The sequence below is a fragment of the Salvelinus namaycush genome, chromosome 5, assembly GCF_016432855.1.
Source record: "Salvelinus namaycush isolate Seneca chromosome 5, SaNama_1.0, whole genome shotgun sequence".
In the NCBI taxonomy this organism is placed as follows: Eukaryota; Metazoa; Chordata; class Actinopteri; order Salmoniformes; family Salmonidae; genus Salvelinus; species Salvelinus namaycush.
The window spans coordinates 24561298-24585213 of NC_052311.1; the positions used below are offsets into that span (position 1 = coordinate 24561298).

Here is a 23916-nt window from a genome sequence, read left to right on the forward strand (position 1 = left end):
CCGCCCTTGATGGCACCAGCAGTCCAGTCTATGATGGGCTTGTGTCTCTGGAGCCAAGAGAATCACAATACCATGGAACCTGAGGAGACTTACTGAGCAGGAATTGGTCCGTCTCGCTGTGGTTGCCTGACACACGTAGGTTGATGGGGGTGGTACTGTGGGTGACCCGGCCTATAGAGCGCCCGTCCAGCGCTCTAACGTCCATGGGAATGGAGAGGGGCTGAGTGGCGATGCCCACCTCAGACACCAGGGTAGCGTCCATAAAGCTCTCATCGATGATGAATCGATGAGAACCCGGAGAGATTTAATTGGTTCCCCCACAGCAACATGGCATGAAAAGGAATGCGAGTAAGGGGAGAGGAGAAGTTCTCCGTATGGCCCACCAGAGTACGCGTTCCTACTGGTGAGCCTGGTCTTTTAGTGGACAGGTGGAGACGAAATTACCAGTAGTCCCATAATACAGAAAACTCTTAGTGTGAAGCCTGTATAGCCATTCGGCTTGAGACAGCCTAGCTCTGCCTAGTTGCATTGGCTCGGGAAGAGGTGAATCAGCAGACTTTGGAGACTCTCAGGGGAACTCGGGTTCTCTTGGCAACGGAGAACTCACGGACTTCCGGGATGTCTTGGAAGCGAGGCGGAATTCTTGGGTGGGCGAGTGAAATCAAATCTCTCCTTCCTTCGTTCCCGTAGTCGCCCATCGATCCGAATGGTGAAGGCGATGAGCGAGTTGTGATCCGTCGGTAGTTCCCGGGCTGCAAGCTCATCCTTTACTTCCCCCGAAACTCTGTGCAGGAACATGTTGAACAGCACTTCTGGGTTCCAGCCATTCTCAGCTGCCAATGTGCGGAAATCCACCGCATAGTCTGCCACACTGCGGGAGTCCTGCCCGAAGCTCGAGTAACTTCCGGGCAGCCTCTCTCCCGGACAGTGGAGCATCGAAAACTTTCTTTACCTCCGCCACGAACTCCTCCAGACTGAAGTACACGGCCGACTGTTCTTCCCATACTGCCGTTGCACAGGCGAGAGCCCTCCCACACATTAGCGTGATGAGGTACGCTATCTTAGAGCGGTCCGAGGGGAAGGAGGAGGGCTGCAGCTCGATGATGAGGGAACACTGAGTGAGAAACGCCTGACAGTTGTCCGACTCTCCATTGAAGTGTTCCGGGGAGGTAAGCGGGGTTCCCGGGAAACTGAGGTGGCCGGGGAGGTGGTGCTGCTAACAGCTGGGTTACTGAGGGGCTGGGAGGTTACCGTCGTAGTAGGCTGCCTAACAAACAACCAGCGGAATTGCTCCAGCAATGTGTTCAACGCTCAGTCATGGGATTCGGTCAAGGTCTGGAACTCTTCCATAAGACCACGAAGCAACTCATCGTGCCTTCCAATGGTGGCTCCTTGGGAGGAGGTGGCTTTGCGGAGCTGGTCTGTGTCTGCTCGGTCAGTCATGGCCAGTTCGTACTATCACGTTTTAGTGAAAACCCAGATGCAGACAGTGTCGAAGTAACAAAAGTTTATTACTAGAACAGGGTGCAGGCAAAACAACAGGTCAAGGGCAGGCAGATGTCGGTAATCCAGATCTATAACGTTTCAGGTAAGACCCAAGTGCAGACTGTGTTGAAGTAACAATGTTTATTACAGCAACAGGGGCAGGCAAACGACAGGTCAAGGCAGGCAGGGGTCGATAATCCAGAGTAATGGGGCAAAGGTACAGGACGGCAGGCAGGCTCAGGGTCAGGTCAGGCAGAGGTTGGTAATCCAGAGGAGGGACAACAGTACAGGACGGCAGGCAGGCTCAGGGTCAGGATCAGGGAAAGGCAGACTGGTCAGGCAGGCGGGCTCAGAGTCCGGACAGGCAAGGGTCAAAACCAGGAGGGCGAGAAAAAGTGAGACTGGGGAAAAGCAGGAGCTGAGAAAAACGCTGGTTGAATTAACAAACAAGACAGGCAAGCAGAGATCAATAATCCAGTGTGATGTGATAAGGTACAGAATGGCAGGCAGGCTCAGGGTCAGGGCGGGCAGAATGGTCAAAACCGGGAAAACTAGAAACAGACAGGAGCAAGGGGAACAACGCTGGTAGGCTTGACGAACAAAATGAACTAGCAAGAGACAAACAGAGAACACAGGTATAAATACACTGGCGATAATGGGGAAGATGGCAACACCTGGATGGGGGGGGAGACAAGCACAAAGACAGGTGAAACAGATCAGGGTGTGACATCTGCAGAGTACTGTCTACGTTGTTCTGTTCTGCAGAGTATTGTCTACGTTGTTCTGTTCTGCAGAGTACTGTCCACATGTTGTTTTGTTCTGCAGAGTACTGTCTACGTTGTTCTGTTCTGCAGAGTATTGTCTACGTTGTTCTGTTCTGCAGAGTACTGTCTACGTTGTTCTGTTCTGCAGAGTACTGTCTACGTTGTTCTGTTCTGCAGAGTACTGTTCACATGTTGTTTTGTTCTGCAGAGTACTGTCTACGTTGTTCTGTTCTGCAGAGTACTGTTCACATGTTGTTCTGTTCTGCAGAGTACTGTCTACGTTGTTCTGTTCTGCAGAGTACTGTCTACGTTGTTCTGTTCTGCAGAGTACTGTCTACGTTGTTCTGTTCTGCAGAGTACTGTCTACGTTGTTCTGTTCTGCAGAGTACTGTCTACGTTGTTCTGTTCTGCAGAGTACTGTCTACGTTGTTCTGTTCTGCAGAGTACTGTCTACGTTGTTCTGTTCTGCAGAGTACTGTCTACGTTGTTCTGTTCTGCAGAGTACTGTCTACGTTGTTCTGTTCTGCAGAGTACTGTCTACGTTGTTCTGTTCTGCAGAGTACTGTTCACATGTTGTTCTGTTCTGCAGAGTACTGTCTACGTTGTTCTGTTCTGCAGAGTACTGTTCACATGTTGTTCTGTTCTGCAGAGTACTGTCTACGTTGTTCTGTTCTGCAGAGTACTGTCCACACGTTGTTCTGTTCTGCAGAGTACTGTCCACATGTTGTTTTGTTCTGCAGAGTACTGTCTACGTTGTTCTGTTCTGCAGAGTACTGTCTACGTTGTTCTGTTCTGCAGAGTACTGTCCACATGTTGTTTTGTTCTGCAGAGTACTGTCTACGTTGTTCTGTTCTGCAGAGTACTGTCCACATGTTGTTTTGTTCTGCAGAGTACTGTCTACGTTGTTCTGTTCTGCAGAGTGCTGTTCACATGTTGTTCTGTTGTTGGGTTAAATTGGATTTAAAGGTGTTTTGTGTTCACATGTAGTGAGACTTTTGTTTGTTCAGGAGTCAGAGCAGAGAAGTGCTATGATGAGGAGAGGGAGAGTACGTGATGGAGGAACAGAGATAGAAAGCCAAAGAGTTGTTTTCCTTTTTTCTCTTTGTTCAGCGAAAGGGGGAGGTCCAATATGACCATTACCCAATGTGTGAGAAAAAGAGAGAGAGGCAGGGAGGGAGGGGGACAGAGTGACCTATGGAATGTACTAAATCATTACAGAGATAGAGGCACAGATAGGGTGAAACGAAGAAAGAGAGGACATTTATGCGAAAAGTCTTATCAGCAGCATTATGTGGTAACTAAAGGCTCTCACTCACATACTTCTAAAGAAACTGATGCAAAATACACTTATCGCTGTAGCTGTCTCTCATATAGACACATGCACACATACACACAACCCAGCTCTCAGGATGCCTAAGATATGGGCCTTTATTACGGATTTCTTCACCTACGAGACGACCAAGTCGGTTGTGGTGAAGAGCAGGTCTGTTGGAATCATCAACCGCGTCATACAACTACTCATCATCATCTACTTCCTATGGTCTGTACAACCTGTTTTTGCCTCTGTGTGTGTGTGTGTGATAATGTTGACCTCTCTTCTTCATCTCCTTTCCTCTCTCCAACATTCTAGAACTCTTGTTAATAATCCTCCTTCATTACCCCCCCCCCCGTCCTTCTCCACAATCTTCACCTCCATCTATCTCTCTTTCTGTTGTTGTTTAGTTGGGTCTTTATACACGAAAAGGCGTACCAGGTGAGAGACTCGGGCATCGAGTCTTCTGTCATGACCAAGGTGAAGGGCTTCGGTTACCATAACAATCGTGTGATGGATGTGGCGGACTATGTCGCCCCTACACAGGTCTGTGACAACCTGACCCTGACCGTGACCACTAACCCTTGACCCTAATCTGAGACAACACCAAAGTTATACTGCAGCGCAACCATACTTAGTTACTATACACAACCTGTATATTGTACACTCCCCTCCGTATTTATTTGGACAGTAAAGCAAAAAAAAAATATTTGTCTCGATACTCATTTTGGATTTGAGATAAACTGTTTTATATGAGGCGGTAGTACAGAATGTCATCTTTTATTTGAGGGTGTTTTCATAGATATCTGTTCTACTGTTTAGAAATGAAAGCACTTTATGTATCTAGTCCCCCCATTTGAAGCTGTCATAAGCATTTGGACAAGTTCACTTATAGTGTATTAAAGTAGTCAAACGTTTTTGGATTATATTGTGTCCAATAGAAATTAATGATAAATAATGCACAACATTTTTTAATATTGGTCCCATGACTTGAATGGGATTTGTGCCACAAATGCTAAAACGTTAGCATGTGGAAACAGTGCCAAGAAAACTAAACCAAAGCATGAATTGCTGTCATGTCTTGTCCATAGACTGCTTACGGGGTAAGGAAACCATAGTCATTTTGTAATTTGGGTGAAGTATCCCTTTAATACATTATAAGTGAATTTTTCCAAATACTTATGATACCTTCAAATGGGGGGACTAGATAAACAAAATGCTTTCATTTCTAAATTAAATGAAAATAACCTCAAGTAAAAAGTGTCATTCTGAACTGTTGCCTCATATAAAACCTTTGATCCCAAAACAAAAAATTCTAGAGTATAAAGCCAAATTAAAAGTTTTTGCTTCACTGTCCAAGTAAATAAGTAGGGGAGTGTAACTGTGTATACTGTGCAATATACAAAATATTGATTCAACTTTTGATTAAATGATCGCAATATGTAGGCGGAGTTCACTCAGTTGAAACATACCCGAACAGTCTTTTGATACTTGATATAAAGTGATTGAGCACTTAGTGGTGGTCATTTTAAACACTTAAAGGGAAATGTTTTGTGTGAGGTGATGATGGAAAAGTCCTTTGGTTGGGTGGAAGAAGTGGCTGAGTGGCTCGTGATGTATAGCTACTACGTCGGTTTAGCATTAGCCCAACAAACCGGTTGAACAATTACAAATTCATGCATTGGTTGAGGCTTTGAGATGATTTTAGCAGTAGGCCTGATATGTTGCCTTGACGATGTTTAGGCTAAACTGTTGGTTTTGAATATGATCTGACAGGGTGCCGCAGTGTTCTGCATCATCACCAAGCTCATCATCACAGAGAACCAGTTCCAAGGATTCTGCCCGGAGGTGAGTCCAGTCCAGTATACATGTACCTACCTGCTCCAGCACTCTATACCAGTGGTTTTTGTTTTAGCCACGGACAAGCATACCTGATTCTACTTGTCAACTCATCATCAAGCCCTTGACACGTTGAATCAGGTGTTTTTGTCTGGGGCTACAACAGAAAGGTGTGCTGTTGGGGGTACTCGAGGACCGGAGTTGGGAAACACTGCACCTATGCCATGTTTATAACAATACAGTGTACTCTACTCTATGAAGTCCCGGCCATTACCATTACTGTCTGTGTTCAGAGTGAAAGCAAGTACAAGTGTGACACGGATGAAGAGTGCGACAAGTATTTGGGGAGCTCCACTGGAAACGGTGAGTCCCTCTCTTCTCTTCTTCTTTTCTCCATCATTCCCGTGCTGGGACTCCATTGTTTCTTTCTCCTCTCTCTCTCTCTTGCTCACTCTCTTTGTCACCACATCCGTCGAAGTCGGCCCCTCTCCTTGTTCGGGCGGGGTTCAGCGGTCGACGTCACCGGCTTTCTAGCCATCGCCGCTCCATTCTTCAATTAGCCATTGGTTTTGTCTTGTTCCATTCACACCTGGTTTGCATTCCCCAATCACACTACATGTATTTATTCCTCTGTTCCCCCTCATGTCTTTGTGTGTAATTATTTTGTGTGTTACGTGTTGTACGCACTGGGCTAAGCGTTTGTTATTATCCGTGTGCTTATTTGTATTGCTATACATTTATGCTGTGTGACATTTGTGCGCGCTATACACTTTGCCTTGTTGGCTGGAGGAGGTTTTTGACGCAGCTGCGTCCATCTGTTTATCTCTCCTGCCATAATAAAGTGTGCGCCTGTTCACAATTCTCTGCTCTCCTGCACCTGACTTCACCACAAGTACGTGTAACAGTATAACTTTAGTACGTCCCCTCGCCCCGACACGGGCGCGAACCAGGGACCCTCTGCACACATCAACAACTGACACCCACGAAGCGTCGTTACCCATCGCTCCACAAAAGCCGCGGCCCTTGCAGAGCAAGGGGAAACCCTACTTAAGTCTCAGAGCAAGCGACGTAACTGATTGAAATGCTAGTAGCGCGTACCCGCTAACTAGCTAGCCATTTCACATCCGTTACACTCACCCCCCTTTCAACCTCCTCCTTTTCCGCAGCAACCAGTGATCCGGGTCAACAGCATCAATTTAACAGTATAACTTTAAACCGTCCCCTCGCCCTGACACGGGTGCGAACCAGGGACCCTCTGCACACATCAACAACTGACACCCACGAAGCGTCGTTACCCATCGCTCCACAAAGGCCACGGCCCTTGCAGAGCAAGGGGAAACCCTACTTAAGTCTCAGAGCAAGCGACGTAACTGATTGAAATGCTAGTAGCGCGTACCCGCTAACTAGCTAGCCATTTCACATCCGTTACATACGCACACGCCTGACACTATTTCTCTGTCTCTTTTTCTCTCCTTCTCTCTCTTCTTCTCTCCCTCCCTTACTCCCTCTCACTCTCTATCTTCCCCCAGGAATAATAACTGGTGCCTGTGTGAACTCCTCTAAAGGACGACGCTGTGAGATGGAGGGTTGGTGCCTTGCAGAGGACGACAAAGTCAACATGTAAAACCTTTATCTCATTATAGAAAAACCCTTGAATGAGTATGTGTCCAAACCTTTGACTGGTACTGTATATATATATATATATCTCTCCCTCCCCCGTTCTCAGGCAACCAATGATGGAAGTGGAAAACTTCACCATCTTCATCAAGAATAGTATCCGCTTCCCTATGTTCAATGTTACCAGGTGAGTCCCACACACCTCCCATTTCTGGGGCTGTAATGGGCAGACCTTTATGAAGTTGTGCTTGAGTACTTTCAGGAGGTCTCACCCATATCCGCGGGAAGTTGTTTTGAGTAGTGAGACTAACAATAAAATCAAAATTCCTAATGTGATGAGTACCCAGAGCATAGGACAAGATTGGTTAACAGTATCACTGCAGCCTCAGTTAATTTAACTCATGGCTGTTTGCAAAACAAAGTCTGTTGTGTACAGCACACATATTTATTTGTACTACATAATTACAACAGGTGTGCGTGTGTGAGAGAGAGAGAGAGAAAACAAGAGGGGCGTTGTAACAAAATGAGGTTAACACAAGATTGTGCCTAATAAAAACTGAAGGGGGAAAAGACGGTTTCATGAACATAAACAGCTATGCGAGACATCTTGGAGAAAACCGCTCACCTCGATCCAGCACCGACGGGGCCGCGACCTGTGTTGCTTGCTAGTGGGCTCATAAGCAGTATGTATACGTGTTTGACGTGGGCCGGAGCAGGCCTGTGAGCCGAGGGAGAGAGAGTGACATGTTCCTTATATGATATTGGTCCCTTTTCGCCAAGTTTAGAATTGTGAATTGAAAATAGAAGACTATTGCGAGCACTATTCACCTTAAGGGGAAGAGGGACAGGAAGAGGAGGGAGAGAGAACCAACTCAAACGAAACTGTCTATTGCACAGCAGAGCATGTGTCTGAATCCAACCCCCCTCAACTGAATAGATAAGTGCATAAATCATGAGCACATCCCTTACAAAACAGAGCTGAGCGCTCTCCATGGAGAATCGGGCCGGTGCCACCCAACTAAATCTAGCAAAGTGAATTCATTTATCACCAACGCCTCCCACCAAAGCACAAATTCAAAAACAAAATCTCAACAAACCACAACATAACACAAATGCGTTCAAGAAGAGAAAAAACACAGTTGACACATGTTTGTAGCCAACACCATATTATCCACAACCCACTGGGCACACCACATCATTTCAACGTTTATAATTGGGTAATATTTGGTTGAGACGTTGATCAATGAGATTACAACCATATTCACCCACTCAAAAAGACAGCCAAAAGTTAGTTGAATTTCCAGTGTGCTTTCAACCATCTAAAAGCACAACCAAATTCCAATGGAAAAACAATGTCGGATTTTTGGTTTAGTTGTCATATAAATGTGCTATCAGTGCACGTTCAACCATTTATAAGCACAGCAAAGTTCAAATGGGAATACAATGTCAGATATTGTTTATTTATACAATCACTGTGCTTCATCTAATACCAGAACCAAATGACCTGGATTGCAGTTGAGATTACATCAAAAATACATGGAGCAAATGAACAATACCATTTGAGATTCTGCACAGATTGTTATTTTACGAGCACAAGGCGAGACCCAGATGCAGACACGGGAGACAGATGGTTTGAGTCTCTGATATTTATTATAATCCAAGGGGTAGGCAAGAGAATGGTCATGGACAGGCAAAAGGTCAAAACCAGGTCAGAGTCCAGGTGGTACAGAGTGGCAGGCAGGCTGGAGGTCAGGGCAGACAGAATGATCAGGCAGGCGGGTTCAGAGTCCAGACAGGCAAGGGTCACAACCGTGAGGAATAGCAAAACAGAGAGAAGGAAAAAGCAGGAGAATGGGGGAAAACACGCTCGTTGACTTGACAATCAAGATGAACTGGCAACAGGCAAGCAGGGAACACAGGAATAAGTACCCAGGGACTACTGAGGAAAACAGGTGACACCTGGAGGTGGGTGGAGACAATCACTAAGACAGGTGAAACAGATCAGGGCGTGAATTACAGCAATTGTGAAGATCTCCACAGACCTGCGATGACCTATGCATTCTATAACATGCACGCTTTATATGATTACATAAGACATTTTATAGTTACAGAAAGCTCAACATGTGGCCATGAATGTGTTACTCATTTTAAGGTTGAATGTTCCATTCATTTGTAAGAGCCTTAACTTTAAGATATAAAGTTTATTTTTATTTTTGTAAATGTATAAAACATTTACAACTGAAATACCACATTTACATAAGTATTCAAGCCCTTTACTCAGTACTTCGAAGCACCTTGTAACGGCTGATTTCCTCCTCTTCGTCTGAAGAGGAGGAGTAGGGATCGGACCAAAACGCAGCGGTTGATGAATACATGAAGATTTATTAAAGCAAGACGAAACACGAAGAACACTTGAATAGATTACAAAATAACAAACGACGTAGACCGACCTGAACATAAGAACTTACATAAACACGAAGAATGCACGAACAGGTACAGACTAGCACAAACGATACAGTCCCGTGTGGTAACAAACACTGACACGGAAGACAATCACCCACAACCAAACAGTGAGAACAGCCTACCTTAATATGGTTCTCAATCAGAGGAAACGTCAAACACCTGCCCCTAATTGAGAACCATATCAGGCAACACATTGAACCCAACATAGAAACACATAACATAGACTACCCACCCAGCTCACGCCCTGACCATACTAAACAAATACAAAAAACAACGGAAAACAGGTCAGGAACGTGACACACCTTTGGCAGCGATTACAGCCTCAAGTCTTCTTGGGTATGAAGTTACAAGCTTGGCTCACCTCTATTTGGGGAGTTTCTCCCATTGTCCTGTAGGAAGGTGAACCTTCGCCCCAGCCTGAGGTTCCGAGGGCTCTCGAGCAGGTTTTCATCAAGGATCTCTCTGTTCTTTGCTCCATTAATCCTGAGTAGTCTCCCAGTCCCTGCCGCTGAAAAACATCCCCAATGCAGGATGCTTCCACTACCATGCTTCACCGTAGGGATGGTGCCAGGTTTCCTCCAGATGTGATGCTTGGCATTTAGGCCAAAGAGTTCAATCTTGGTATCATCAGACCAGAGAATCTTGTTTCTCATGGTCTGAGAGTCCTATAGGTGCCTCCTGGCAAATTCCAAGCAGGCTGTCATGTGCCTTTTACTGAGGAGTGGCTTCTTACTGGCCACTACCATAACGGCCTGATTGGTGGAGTGCTGCAGAGATGGTTGTCCTTCTGGAAGGTTCTCCCATCTCCACAGAGGAACTCTGGAGCTCTGTCAGAGTGACCATCGGGTTCTTGGTCACCTCCCTGACCAAGGCCCTTCGCCTCCGATTGCTCAGTTTGGCTGGGGGGCAAGCTCTTCTTCCATTTAAGAATGATGGATGCCACTGTGTTCTTGGGGACCTTTAATTCTGCAGAATATTTTTGGTAACCTTCCCCAGATCTGTGCCTCGACACATTCCTGTCTCGGAGCTCTACGGACAATTCCGTCAATCTCATGGCTTGGTTTTTGCTCTAACATGCACTGTCAACTGTGGGACCTTATATAGACAGGTGTGTGCCTTTCCAAATCATGTCCAATCAATTGAATTTACCACAGGTGGACTTCAATAAAGTTGTAGAAACATCTCACGGATGATCAATGGTAATAGGATGCACCTGAGCTCAATTTCAAGTCTCATAGCAAAGGGTCTGAATACTTATGTAAATAAGGTATTTCAGTTTTTATTTTTAATACATTTGCAAAAATTTCTAAACCTGTTTTCGCTTTGTCGTTATGGGGTATTGTGTGTAGATTGGTCCATTTATTTAATTAATTTTAGAATAAGGCTGTAACGTAACAAATTGTGGAAAAAGCCAAGTGATCTGATTACTTTCCGAATGCACTGTATCTACTGCTTGGATGGTTCCATCTGAGCACCTGGTTTAATCACATTCTTTAACAACATTTTTTGGTTGAGTTGGAGATGTGAATGCAACATATAATTTGTTAACTTGTCAACTAGTTAATGGGCTATTTACTGTTCCAGTTTGTCCATAGGTTAATAATTGATATGTTGGATATGCGTCTCCATCTCAACCAACAATCTCAGTTAAAGAAGACTAAAGAAGGTCTTATTCTTTAACTTAGATTTTTGGTTGAGATGGAGAAGTGGATCCAACATATCAATTATTCATTTGTTGAACAACTGGATTTAAAGCCAGACTAAAATCAGTGGCAGAGATGGAACTATCCAAGCAGAAGACACATCTCCTTCAAATGTTGTTATTTGGTTATGTTGACAACCAAACACAATTCAATGTCACTAAATGTCATTACATTTAAAATCAACCAGAGCTTAAAACCCTAGGCCTATGTGTATTGTCTATTTTTATACTGAACAAAAATATAAACGCAACATGTAAAGTGTTGGTCCCATGTTTCATGAGCTGAAATAAAAGATCCCAGAAATGTTCCAAACGCGCTAAAAGCTTATTTCTCAGACACTCTTATCAGGCACTCTTATCAGGCACTCTTATAAGGCACTCTTATAAGGCACTCTTATAAGGCACTCTTATCAGGCACTCTTATCAGGCACTCTTATCAGGCACTCTTATAAGGCACTCTTATCAGGCACTCTTATCAGGCACTCTTATCAGGCACTCTTATCAGGCACTCTTATCAGGCACTCTTATCAGGCACTCTTATCAGGCACTCTTATCAGGCACTCTTATCAGGCACTCTTAGACCCTCTTATCAGACACTCTTAGACCCTCTTATCCAGAGTGACTTACAGTAGTGAGTGCATACGTTTTCATTCGTACTGGTCCCCCGTGGGAATCGAACCCACAACGCTGGCGTTGCAAGCACCATGCTCTACGGGGCCATATATGAACTGTAACTCAGTAAAATTGTTGCATGTTGCATTTTATTTTTGTTCAGTATAGTTCAATTCTGGGTTGAATTGAAACAATAGCTGTTGATGACTTTGCAAATGCTATATAGACCTAAATAGTATCATTGATGACATATGTAATGAAGTATGGTTACATTTAATTTGCTCTGTTAAACCTACCCTGAGGAGGCTGGTGGGAGGAGCTATAGGAGGATGGGCTCATTGTAATGGCTGGAATGGATTAAATTGAACGGAGTCAAACATGTGGTTTCCATATGTGTTTGATATCTTTCCATTCATGCCATTGCAGCCATTACAATGAGCCCATCCTCCTATAGCTCCTCCCACCTTCCTCCTCTGAAGACAGCACATTAACGGCCCTGTTATACTACACCATCGGGTGTGGCTTTGCTGTCAGACATCAGCAATTGAGGGAATGCTTCCTTTGAAATCAATGAAAGCTGCTATACTGCCCGTGTTGCGTCACATCCAATGGCAGCGTCCAAGCTCGAGAATTGCGGAGGTTACATTTTTGATGGCTTGCCGGTAGTCATAAAACACCAAATGTGGCCTTGCGCTTGGGGGTGATTCTGATGAAGGCCCTCATCAGGGCATGTTAGTCCAATAGAGCCCCACATTGGAAGTGTCATGATACCCATAAAACCTAGCGGTCAAACAGGGAAATGGTTCCAATCGTTTTTCCAACATTCATTTTTCCCATAGGGAAAATAGGAAAAAGGAAATAGGAAAAACACTTAAAATAATGGCTGTGTTTCATGTAGGCTTACTCTGGCATGACGTTTTAAAAACTGTGTAAATCTCTCCAGGACAAGGTGACTTTTATCAATATATTTTCGGCTCGATTTGCTCTCAGATTCAAAAATAGTAATTAGCATCAGTAGACATCATACAAGACAAATCCCTGCAAGCTCCTGCACATCATCTCTAGCTGACACCTTTGTTAACAGGTATTGCGTCGATTTCAAACTTGCACAAGACAGTTCACAGAATTGTCAATATAAAGAAATGTATTCATTACTAAATTTAGATAGTTAATCCAGAGATTCTTACCTTTGCCTCGATTCCTCAGTCTCATCCAGATCATCATGGCATTTGTAGTTCTTTATTATAGCCTCATTAGCAGCTATTTGGCATTTAATATTAGGGGGTAAATACAGGCGAATATTAATAAAAAGTAACCTTGTTCGAGAGAGATTTACACATTATCAAAACATCACACCAGGGTCAGCCTACACGAAACACAGCCCTTATTTGAAGTGTTTCTAAAATCCCCTATGGGAAAAATGAATGGTGGAAAAACGATTGGAACCATTTCCTTGTTTGACTCAGGGGTGTAGCCAGAATTTTGAGGGGATAGGCCTAGAAAAATTTAGATAGGCATTTTTTTCTACTTATTTATTTAATTTATTTTGCAACGCTCACCGTATATTATTTAAGAATACAATCGTTTTATACTAGTGCATAGTACTCGGAGCAACCTCGTTACATATACAAATAATTACCTGTCCCAGCATATTAAAATAAGACAGTAACTTCAGATCAGTTGTCAACTTGCCAACAACATAAAACTTATCTTCAGATGCACTTTAATCTCGATGGGCAAGCAAGCCTATATTTGATGTTACAATTTATACCACGGCGGGCAGTAGTACTATAAAATGGTACCTTACCTTTAGAAGACGTATCATAAGGCGTGACCGACATCACAAGGCGCAGACGGATGATTTCATCATAATCCAATGTATCTGTCAGTTCGCGCTCAAAAGACAGCAAACTGAAGTGGTTCAGCCGGGCGCTTGTCATTGATGTGCGAAGATGATTTTTTATCCTAGTTGTTGTTGAGAAAAGTCTCTCCACACTGCAGGATGTCATTGGAAGTGTGACAATGATCCTTAATTAATATTTAAATCAGGCTATCATTATTATTTTTCTTTCGATTTTGTCATTGTTTCATTGTTACATTATTCACTTTTTTCATCGATGTTACATGTCATATTAGTATATTATTATGTACATTTAGTGTACAAAACATTAAGAACATGTTTTATTGAGTTGCCCTCAGAACAGACTCAATTCGTCGGGGCATGGACTACAAGGTGTCCAAAGCTTTCCAAAGGAATGCTGGCCCATGTTGACTCCAATGCTTCCCACAGTTGTGTCAAGTTGGCTGGATGTCCTTTGGGTGGTGGACCATTCTTGATACACACAGGTAACTGTTGAGCGTGAAAAGCCCAGCGGGGTTGCAGTTCTTGACACACTCAAATCGGTGCGCCTGGCACTTAATACCATACCCCGTTCAAAGGTGCTTAAATCTTTGTCTTGCCCAGTCATCCTCAATCCATGTCTCAATTGTCTCAAGGCCTAAAAAACATTATTTAACCTGTCTGCACCCCTTCATCTACACTGATTGAAGTGGATTTAACAGGTGACATCAATAAGGGACCATAGCCTTCACCTAGCTTCACCTGGTCAGTATATGTCATGGAAAGAGCAATTTAGTACACTCAGTGTAAGTATTGGATGTGTTTTAACCTTGAGTTGTCTGTGTCATTAATTTAATAACATTTGATTTTAATACAAGCCTTGGCTGTCATCTCCTCCATGATGAGGTCATCTCTTAGTGCCCTGACCCGTTCCCTCAGCACATTTGCACATTTTAGTGCTTTCCTGTCAACTCGTTGCCCTCTCTTTTCTGCTGAAGGGGATTTGGCCCTATCGCTCACGTTTTTACCTTCCCTCTCTCTCCCACAGAGGGAACTTCCCATCATCCCTGAATGCGACTTATATCAGGAGCTGTACGTATGACCCGGAGCACAACCTCCACTGTCCCATCTTCAAGGTGGGAGAAGTGCTGCGCTACACAGGACAGAACTTCTCCACCATCGCTCAGACAGTGAGACCTATCTCCTCCTGTCTTCCACCTCTCCATCTCTCTCCCCCGAGAGTCTCCATCTTTCTTTCCTCTACTCTACTCTCCCTCTATCTATCTCTCTCGTTCTCTTTCTCTCTCTCTCTCTCTCATTCTGCTTTCTTAACCTCTCTTCCTCACTCCCCCCTCTCCATTTTATATATCTCCAGTCCCACATGCTTCTCCCTACATTTTCTCTTCCCTCTCCTCACTTATCTCCCCTTCTCTTCCCTCCATATATCTCCCTCTACCAGGGTGGAGAGATTGCGATCAACATTGAATGGCAGTGTAATCTGGATGAGTCAGAAGAGAGATGTGAACCACACTACTCCTTTACGCGACTTGATGCTGTGTTTCAGAAGAACGGCATCTCTAAGGGATACAACTTCAGGTACTGAAACCCTTTTCAGTTTAGTGTCATTCAAGGGAATCCCCCTCTTTCTTCCTCCTTCTCCCTTTCTTCTGTCAGGTCATTTTCCACCACCTTTTTCTCCTCTCCATTTTCCTTACCCCCTCTTCCTCGTTATAAAGCTGTGTTCATTGACACTGTCTCCTCCTCTGTCTCCCTCCACAGATTTGCCAAATATTACAAAAATGAGAACGGGACGGAGTTCCGCACTCTCCACAAGGCCTACGCCATCCGCTTTGACATCCTGGTCACTGGCCTCGTGAGTGTGGATTAGGGTGTGTGTGTGCTTTTGTACCTGTTATCTGTGTATCATATGGGATTAATCTGTCTCTGTTCTTTCAGGCAGGGAAGTTCAACACAGTTCCTACTCTGATCAACGTAGTGGCAGCCTTTACCTCTGTGGGACTGGTAAGGCTTCTGTACTCAGACCATATGTTTTAAAAGGAGGCCATGCAATACGTTTTGAGTGTTACCACCATTAAAAGCAAATACAGTAAGCTCCAAAAGTATTGGGGCAGTGTCAAATGTTTTGTTATTTTGGCTCTGTAAAGCAGCAGCACTTTGGATTTGAAATTATACAATGACTATGATCTTAAAGTGAATAGTTTTTAACCACTTTTTTCTCCCCAATTTCCTGGTATACAATTGGTAGTTACAGTCTTGTTCCATCACTGCAACTCCACATGGACTCGGGAGTGGCGAATGTCGAGAGCCGTGCGTCATCCGAAACATGACCCAGCCAAGCCGCACTGCTTCTTGACACAATGCCCGCTTAACGTGGAAGCCAGCCGCACCAATGTGTCGGGGGAAACCCCGGCCCGCCACAGGAGTCGCTAGAGCGCGATGGAACAAGGAAATCTCGGCCTGCCAAACCCTCTCCTAACCCGGACGACGCTGGGCCAATTGTGCGCTACCTCATGGGTCTCCCAGTCACGGCCAGCTGTGACACAGCCTGGGATCGAACCCAGGTCTGTAGAGACGCCTTAAAACGCTGCAACACTCGGGAGGCCCCCGAAAATTGATTTTAACCTACGGGATCGGTGTCCCCCCCCCATGGGACGGTTGAGCTAACGTAGGCTAATGTGATTAGCATGAGGTTGTAAGTAACAAGAACATTTCCCAGGACATAGACATATCTGATATGGGCAGAAAGCTTAAATTCTTGTTAATCTCACTGCACTGTCCAATTTACAGTAGCAATTGCAGTGAAAGAATACCATGCTATTGTTTGAGGAGAGTGCATATTTGGGCAGTCTTGATACAACATTTTGAACAGAAATACAATGGTTCATTGAATCAGTCTAAAATGTTGCATCTAGTGGCCAAAATCGAAATTGCGCCTAACCTGGAACAATACATTGTGACCTTTCTCTTGCATTTCAAAGATAATGGGAAAAAAAAAAAAAAAAAAAAACGCATGTTTTTACTATGTATTATCTTTTACCAGATCTAATGTGTTATATTATCCTACATTCATTTCACATTTCCACAAACATCAAAGTGTTTCCTTTCAAATGGTATTAAGAATATGCATATCCTTGCTTCAGGTCCTGAGCTACAGGCAATTAGATTTGGGTATGTCATTTTAGGTTGATTATTTTTGATTTTCCTTCTTTATTATTTCCCCCTAACCCTACCCCCCCCCCCCCCACCCCCCCCACCCCCACCCCTCTAATTTGAGTAAACTAATAGACAGCAATACTTAGGCTTCTACTTCCAGCTTATACAGTTGAAGTCGGAACGAAAACGGAACGACTTGACTAGTGTAGTGTTAGCTAGCTACATAGTTGTCTTTGCTGTCTTTGTATCTAAGATAATTGTGTAGTTTAGAGTAACTATCGAGGTTAGCTAGCCAGCTATTCTCGTCCGCCGCGCCACCGTTCTCCTACCTAGTCAACACTGCTAGCTAGCCAGCTAGCCAACTTCTACCGAATAGCAGCACTGTAGAAACTATTACATTACAACGGAACGACTTGATTAGTGTAGTGTTAGCTAGCTACATAGTTGTCTTTGCTGTCTTTGTATCTAAGATAATTGTGTAGTTTAGAGTAATTATCGAGGTTACCTAGCCAGTTATCGAGGTTACCTAGCCAGCTACACTTTCAAACAAAGTCAACAACGCAGCCACTGCTAGCTAGCCTACTTCACCAGTCAGCAGTACTGTATCATTTTAATCATTTTAGTCAATAAGATTTTTGCAACGTAAGCTTAACTTTCTCAACATTCGAGACGTGTAGTCCACTTGTCATTCCAATCTCCTTTGCATTAGCGTAGCCTCTTCTGTAGCCTGTCAACTATGTGTCTGTCTATCCCTGTTCTCTCCTCTCTGCACAGACCATACAAACGCTTCACACCGCGTGGCCGCGGCCACCCTAACCTGGTGGTCCCAGGGCGCACGACCCACGTGGAGTTCCAGGTCTCCGGCAGCCTCTGGAACTGCCGATCTGCGGCCAACAAGGCAGAGTTCATCTCAGCCTATGCTTCCCTCCAGTCCCTCGACTTCTTGGCACTGACGGAAACATGGATTACCACAGATAACACTGCTACTCCTACTGCTCTCTCCTCGTCTGCCCACGTGTTCTCGCACACCCCGAGAGCTTCTGGTCAGCGGGGTGGTGGCACTGGGATCCTCATCTCTCCCAAGTGGTCATTCTCTCTTTCTCCCCTTACCCATCTGTCTATCGCCTCCTTTGAATTCCATGCTGTCACAGTTACCAGCCCTTTCAAGCTTAACATCCTTATCATTTATCGCCCTCCAGGTTCCCTTGGAGAGTTCATCAATGAGCTTGATGCCTTGATAAGCTCCTTTCCTGAGGACGGCTCACCTCTCACAGTTCTGGGTGACTTTAACCTCCCCACGTCTACCTTTGACTCATTCCTCTCTGCCTCCTTCTTTCCACTCCTCTCCTCTTTTGACCTCACCCTCTCACCTTCCCCCCCTACTCACAAGGCAGGCAATACGCTTGACCTCATCTTTACTAGATGCTGTTCTTCCACTAACCTCATTGCAACTCCCCTCCTAGTCTCCGACCACTACCTTGTATCCTTTTTCCTCTCGCTCTCATCCAACACTTCCCACACTGCCCCTACTCGGATGGTATCGCGCCGTCCCAACCTTCGCTCTCTCTCCCCCGCTACTCTCTCCTCTTCCATCCTATCATCTCTTCCCTCTGCTCAAACCTTCTCCAACCTATCTCCTGATTCTGCCTCCTCAACCCTCCTCTCCTCCCTTTCTGCATCCTTTGACTCTCTATGTCCCCTATCCTCCAGGCCGGCTCGGTCCTCCCCTCCTGCTCCGTGGCTCGACGACTCATTGCGAGCTCACAGAACAGGGCTCCGGGCAGCCGAGCGGAAATGGAGGAAAACTCGCCTCCCTGCGGACCTGGCATCCTTTCACTCCCTCCTCTCTACATTTTCCTCTTCTGTCTCCGCTGCTAAAGCCACTTTCTACCACTCTAAATTCCAAGCATCTGCCTCTAACCCTAGGAAGCTCTTTGCCACCTTCTCCTCCCTCCTGAATCCTCCTCCCCCTCCCCCCCCCCCTCCTCCCTCTCTGCAGATGACTTCGTCAACCATTTTGAAAAGAAGGTCGACGACATCCGATCCTCGTTTGCTAAGTCAAACGACACCGCTGGTTCTGCTCACACTGCCCTACCCTGTGCTCTGACCTCTTTCTCCCCTCTCTCTCCAGATGAAATCTCGCGTCTTGTGACGGCCGGCCGCCCAACAACCTGCCCGCTTGACCCCATCCCCTCCTCTCTTCTCCAGACCATTTCCGGAGACCTTCTTCCTTACCTCACCTCGCTCATCAACTCATCCTTGACCGCTGGCTACGTCCCTTCCGTCTTCAAGAGAGCGAGAGTTGCACCCCTCCTGAAAAAACCTACACTCGATCCCTCCGATGTCAACAACTACAGACCAGTATCCCTTCTTTCTTTTCTCTCCAAAACTCTTGAACGTGCCGTCCTTGGCCAGCTCTCCTGCTATCTCTCTCAGAATGACCTTCTTGATCCAAATCAGTCAGGTTTCAAGACTAGTCATTCAACTGAGACTGCTCTTCTCTGTGTCACGGAGGCGCTCCGCACTGCTAAAGCTAACTCTCTCTCCTCTGCTCTCATCCTTCTAGACCTATCGGCTGCCTTTGATACTGTGAACCATCAGATCCTCCTCTCCACCCTCTCCGAGTTGGGCATCTCCGGCGCGGCCCACGCTTGGATTGCGTCCTACCTGACAGGTCGCTCCTACCAGGTGGCGTGGCGAGAATCTGTCTCCGCACCACGTGCTCTCACCACTGGTGTCCCCAGGGCTCTGTTCTAGGCCCTCTCCTATTCTCGCTATACACCAAGTCACTTGGCTCTGTCATATCCTCACATGGTCTCTCCTATCATTGCTATGCAGACGACACACAATTAATCTTCTCCTTTCCCCCTTCTGATAACCAGGTGGCGAATCGCATCTCTGCATGTCTGGCAGACATATCAGTGTGGATGACGGATCACCACCTCAAGCTGAACCTCGGCAAGACGGAGCTGCTCTTCCTCCCGGGGAAGGACTGCCCGTTCCATGATCTCGCCATCACGGTTGACAACTCCATTGTGTCCTCCTCCCAGAGCGCTAAGAACCTTGGCGTGATCCTGGACAACACCCTGTCGTTCTCAATTAACATCAAGGCGGTGACCCGTTCCTGTAGGTTCATGCTCTACAACATTCGCAGAGTACGACCCTGCCTCACACAGGAAGCGGCGCAGGTCCTAATCCAGGCACTTGTCATCTCCCGTCTGGATTACTGCAACTCGCTGTTGGCTGGGCTCCCTGCCTGTGCCATTAAACCCCTACAACTCATCCAGAACGCCGCAGCCCGTCTGGTGTTCAACCTTCCCAAGTTCTCTCACGTCACCCCGCTCCTCCGCTCTCTTCACTGGCTTCCAGTTGAAGCTCGCATCCGCTACAAGACCATGGTGCTTGCCTACGGAGCTGCGAGGGGAACGGCACCTCCGTACCTTCAGGCTCTGATCAGGCCCTACACCCAAACAAGGGCACTGCGTTCATCCACCTCTGGCCTGCTCGCCTCCCTACCTCTGAGGAAGTACAGTTCCCGCTCAGCCCAGTCAAAACTGTTCGCTGCTCTGGCACCCCAATGGTGGAACAAACTCCCTCACGACGCCAGGTCAGCGGAGTCAATCACCACCTTCCGGAGACACCTGAAACCCCACCTCTTTAAGGAATACCTAGGATAGGATAAAGTAACCCTTCTAACCCCCCCCCCCCCCCCCCCCCCCCTTAAAAGAGTTAGATGCACTATTGTAAAGTGGTTGTTCCACTGGATATCATAAGGTGAATGCACCAATTTGTAAGTCGCTCTGGATAAGAGCGTCTGCTAAATGACTTAAATGTAATGTAAATGTAAGTCGGAAGTTTACATACACCTTAGCCAAATACATTTAAACTCAGTTTTTCACAATTCCTGACATTTAATCCTAGTAAAAATTCCCTGTCTTAGGTCAGTTAGGAACACCACTTTATTTTAATGTGAAATGTCAGAATAATAGTAGAGAGTGATTTATTTCAGCTTTTATTTCTTTCATCACATTCCCAGTGGGTCAGAAGTTTACATACACTCAATTAGTATTTGGTAGCATTGACTTTAAATTGTTTAGCTTGGGTCAAATGTTTTGTGTAGCCTTCCACAAGCTTCCCACAATAAGTTGGGTGAATTTTGGCCCATTCCTCCTGACAGAGCTAGTGTTATTGAGTCAGGTTTGTAGGCCTCTTTGCTCGCACATGCTTTTTCAGTTCTGCCCACAAATTTTCTATAGGGTTGAGGTCAGGGCTTTGTGATGGCCACTCCAATACCTTGATTTAGTTGTCCTTAAGCCATTTTGCCACAACTTTGGAAGTATGCTTGGGGCCATTGTCCATTTGGAAGACCCATTTGCGACCAAGCTTTAACTTCCTGAATGATATCTTGAGATGTTGCTTCAACATATCCACATAATTTTCCTTCCATGATGCTATCTATTTTGTGAAGTGCACCAGTCCCTCCTGCAGCAAAGCACCCCCACAACATGATGCTGCCACCCCCGTGCTTCACGGTTAGTGTTTTTCGGCTTGCCCATCCTTCAGCTACAGTACCCTCAACCCCTCCCATCTATCTCTGAAGACCATCCAGTTTTGATTTCTAGCTGCCATATATTTTTAAACCATGCTGTAATGTTTCACAAAAGTGTCTGAACCTTCCTATTCTCATAGTTTCTACCGATTGTAAATTAAAGACAAAATGTTTTGCTAAGAGCATTATATTATTGATCAATTGACTATGACTTTTGAAATCACCCAGCAGTGCTATTTGCAGAGTTAGCTCAAGGTAAATGTTGTAATTCTTAAGTCATTCCTGAACCTGCAACCAAAAACAAGCTACTGTACATAATATGGGCATAACCAAGACTATGGGCTGTACCAAAACAAGTGAGCTAGTGATTCTGTCTCTTCACAGCAAAATCTGCAGAGCTGGGATGGTTGTATCCCTCATAGATATAACATAATTTTGGTTTCAATCATTTTTTTTATTCATTTCAATTGAAAAAGTTTTGAATCTGGCGTAGTTTTGTGTATCAGTTCATAAACCATGTGCCATGGAATCGATTAATCGAAAATCTCTTCCCAACTATTTTGCAACCTGTATGGCACAGCTGTACATTTTTTGGTCCTTAAATTAAACTAGTATACTTTCTTATTTATCATAATTTTCTTTAACCAATTTTGGTCTTTAATGTAGGTTCCTTACTGTAACGGTTGTTCTCCTCCTCTTCGTCCGAAGAGGAGGAGTAGGGATTGGACCAAAGCGCAGCGTTGTTATATGACATAATGATTTATTTAAACGAATAGACGAAACACGAAAACACTTTAACAAATTACCAAAACAAATAAACGATGTAGACAGACCTGGACTTGAGAACTTACAATAAACGAAGAACGCACGAACAGGAACCGACTACATGAAACACAAACGAAACAGTCCCGTGTGGTAGACATACAGACACGAGATACAACCACCCACAACCAACAATGTGAAACAACCTACCTATATATGGTTCTCAATCAGAGGAAAACGTAAAACACCTGCCTCTGATTGAGAGCCATACAAGGTCAATTAAACCTGACACTTAACATAGAACAAACAACACAGACTGCCCACCCAGCTCACGTCCTGACCCACTAAACACAACTATACAAAAGGAAAACAAGGTCAGGAACGTGACACTTACCTTGTCCCCCTTCCACTTGCCTCTTCAATTTTTGTGTTAATGCTGCAATTAGTTGGTTATAATTTTGAATAGAGCAGACATTTCCATATATTTTTGTTAGCTGCATGTGCGACATAAGTAGCAACCAACTTTCTTTTCCATCTATTTTAGGGTACCAAAGGTATTGGGACAAATTTGCTTATAAGTGTATTAAAGTAGTCAAAAGTTTAGTATTTGGTCCCATCTGTAACTTTCTCTCTCATCATTATTCACGATTCAGTCAGGAATATCCATAATCATAGTAGCATCCACATTATTGTAGATGTGTTTTGAAACATATTCTATTCTTATTTACAGTAAAAGTGACTCCAAAATGACACAATACATTATTTCCCATTAATTTCTATTGGGCACAAAATAATTTGAAACACAACAAAAACAAATGCATCCAACAAGTTTGATGTAATAATTGCGTGCTAGGAATATGGGACCAAATACTAAACTATTGACTACTTTAATACACATAAGTGAATTTGGCCTAATACTTTTGGTCTGCATAAAATGTGGGGACTATACACAAAAAGTGCTGTAATTTTTAAAGGGTCCACTTGGTATGGATGAAAATATCCTCAAATTCAAGCTGACAGGCTGCACCATTTTCCTCATATTCATTGTGTCATTTCAAAGTGCTGGAGTACAGAGCCAAAACAACAACAAAATGTGTCACTGTCCCAATATTTTTGGAGCTCACTGTATTTCACGATTCGTTAAGTCAACTTGTATAACTCTTCGTTCTGACTGGCTGCAGGGTACGGTCCTCTGTGATATCATTCTTCTGAACTTCCTGAAGGGGGCAGACCAATACAAAGCCCAAAAATTTGAGGAGGTACTGTTTTAATTACTCAGATAAAAGTATATTGTTTTGTGTTATGTATCGTTTGTGTGTGGGAGAGAGAGGTGAAGAGCATCTGCAATCTGTCTTATTCTCTCTTTCTCTCTACTCCATCTTCTCTCCCTCTCTTCCTCTCCCTCTGTTCCTCTACCCCATCTTCTCTCCCTCTCTTCCTCTCCCTAGGTCTCTGAGTCACAGATACAGATATTACTCTCTCTCGAGAATGTTGCAGCCAGCTTTCAATCCAACCAGAGGAGAAGATTTCAGACGACTCGGGAACTGTCTCCCTCTGCCTGGACCAGCAGCTTTGAGTGATTTGAGGCAGGGTTTGTTAGAATTTAATAGGGATTTATTTGTATTTCATTTTTTTATTTCCTAGTTGTACAGAATTAGGCAAACCATGATTGATGGCACACTCCAGCACAGTAGGTGGCGGTGTGCACCTTAAAATTTTGTTTGAGGACCGCCATTATACAGAAGAAGAAGCTTTGAGTGACAGCCCACATCAACCCAACGGCAGAGAGGAAGATCC

General features: G+C 44.8%; 1 protein-coding gene across 1 annotated transcript; it reads left to right on the plus strand.

The window, feature by feature from the left end:
- Positions 1-3498: 3498 nt before the first annotated feature.
- On the plus strand, positions 3499-23575 carry p2rx3a (purinergic receptor P2X, ligand-gated ion channel, 3a). The gene is made up of 12 exons (XM_038992530.1): positions 3499-3789; positions 3972-4107; positions 5338-5409; positions 5694-5763; positions 6930-7020; positions 7127-7204; positions 14683-14824; positions 15094-15230; positions 15414-15507; positions 15591-15656; positions 15901-15991; positions 23568-23575. The coding sequence occupies exons 1-12, from the start codon at positions 3584-3586 to the stop codon at positions 23573-23575; spliced, it is 1191 nt and encodes a 396-aa protein (XP_038848458.1). The 5' UTR covers positions 3499-3583.
- The last annotated feature ends 341 nt before the right edge of the window (positions 23576-23916 follow it).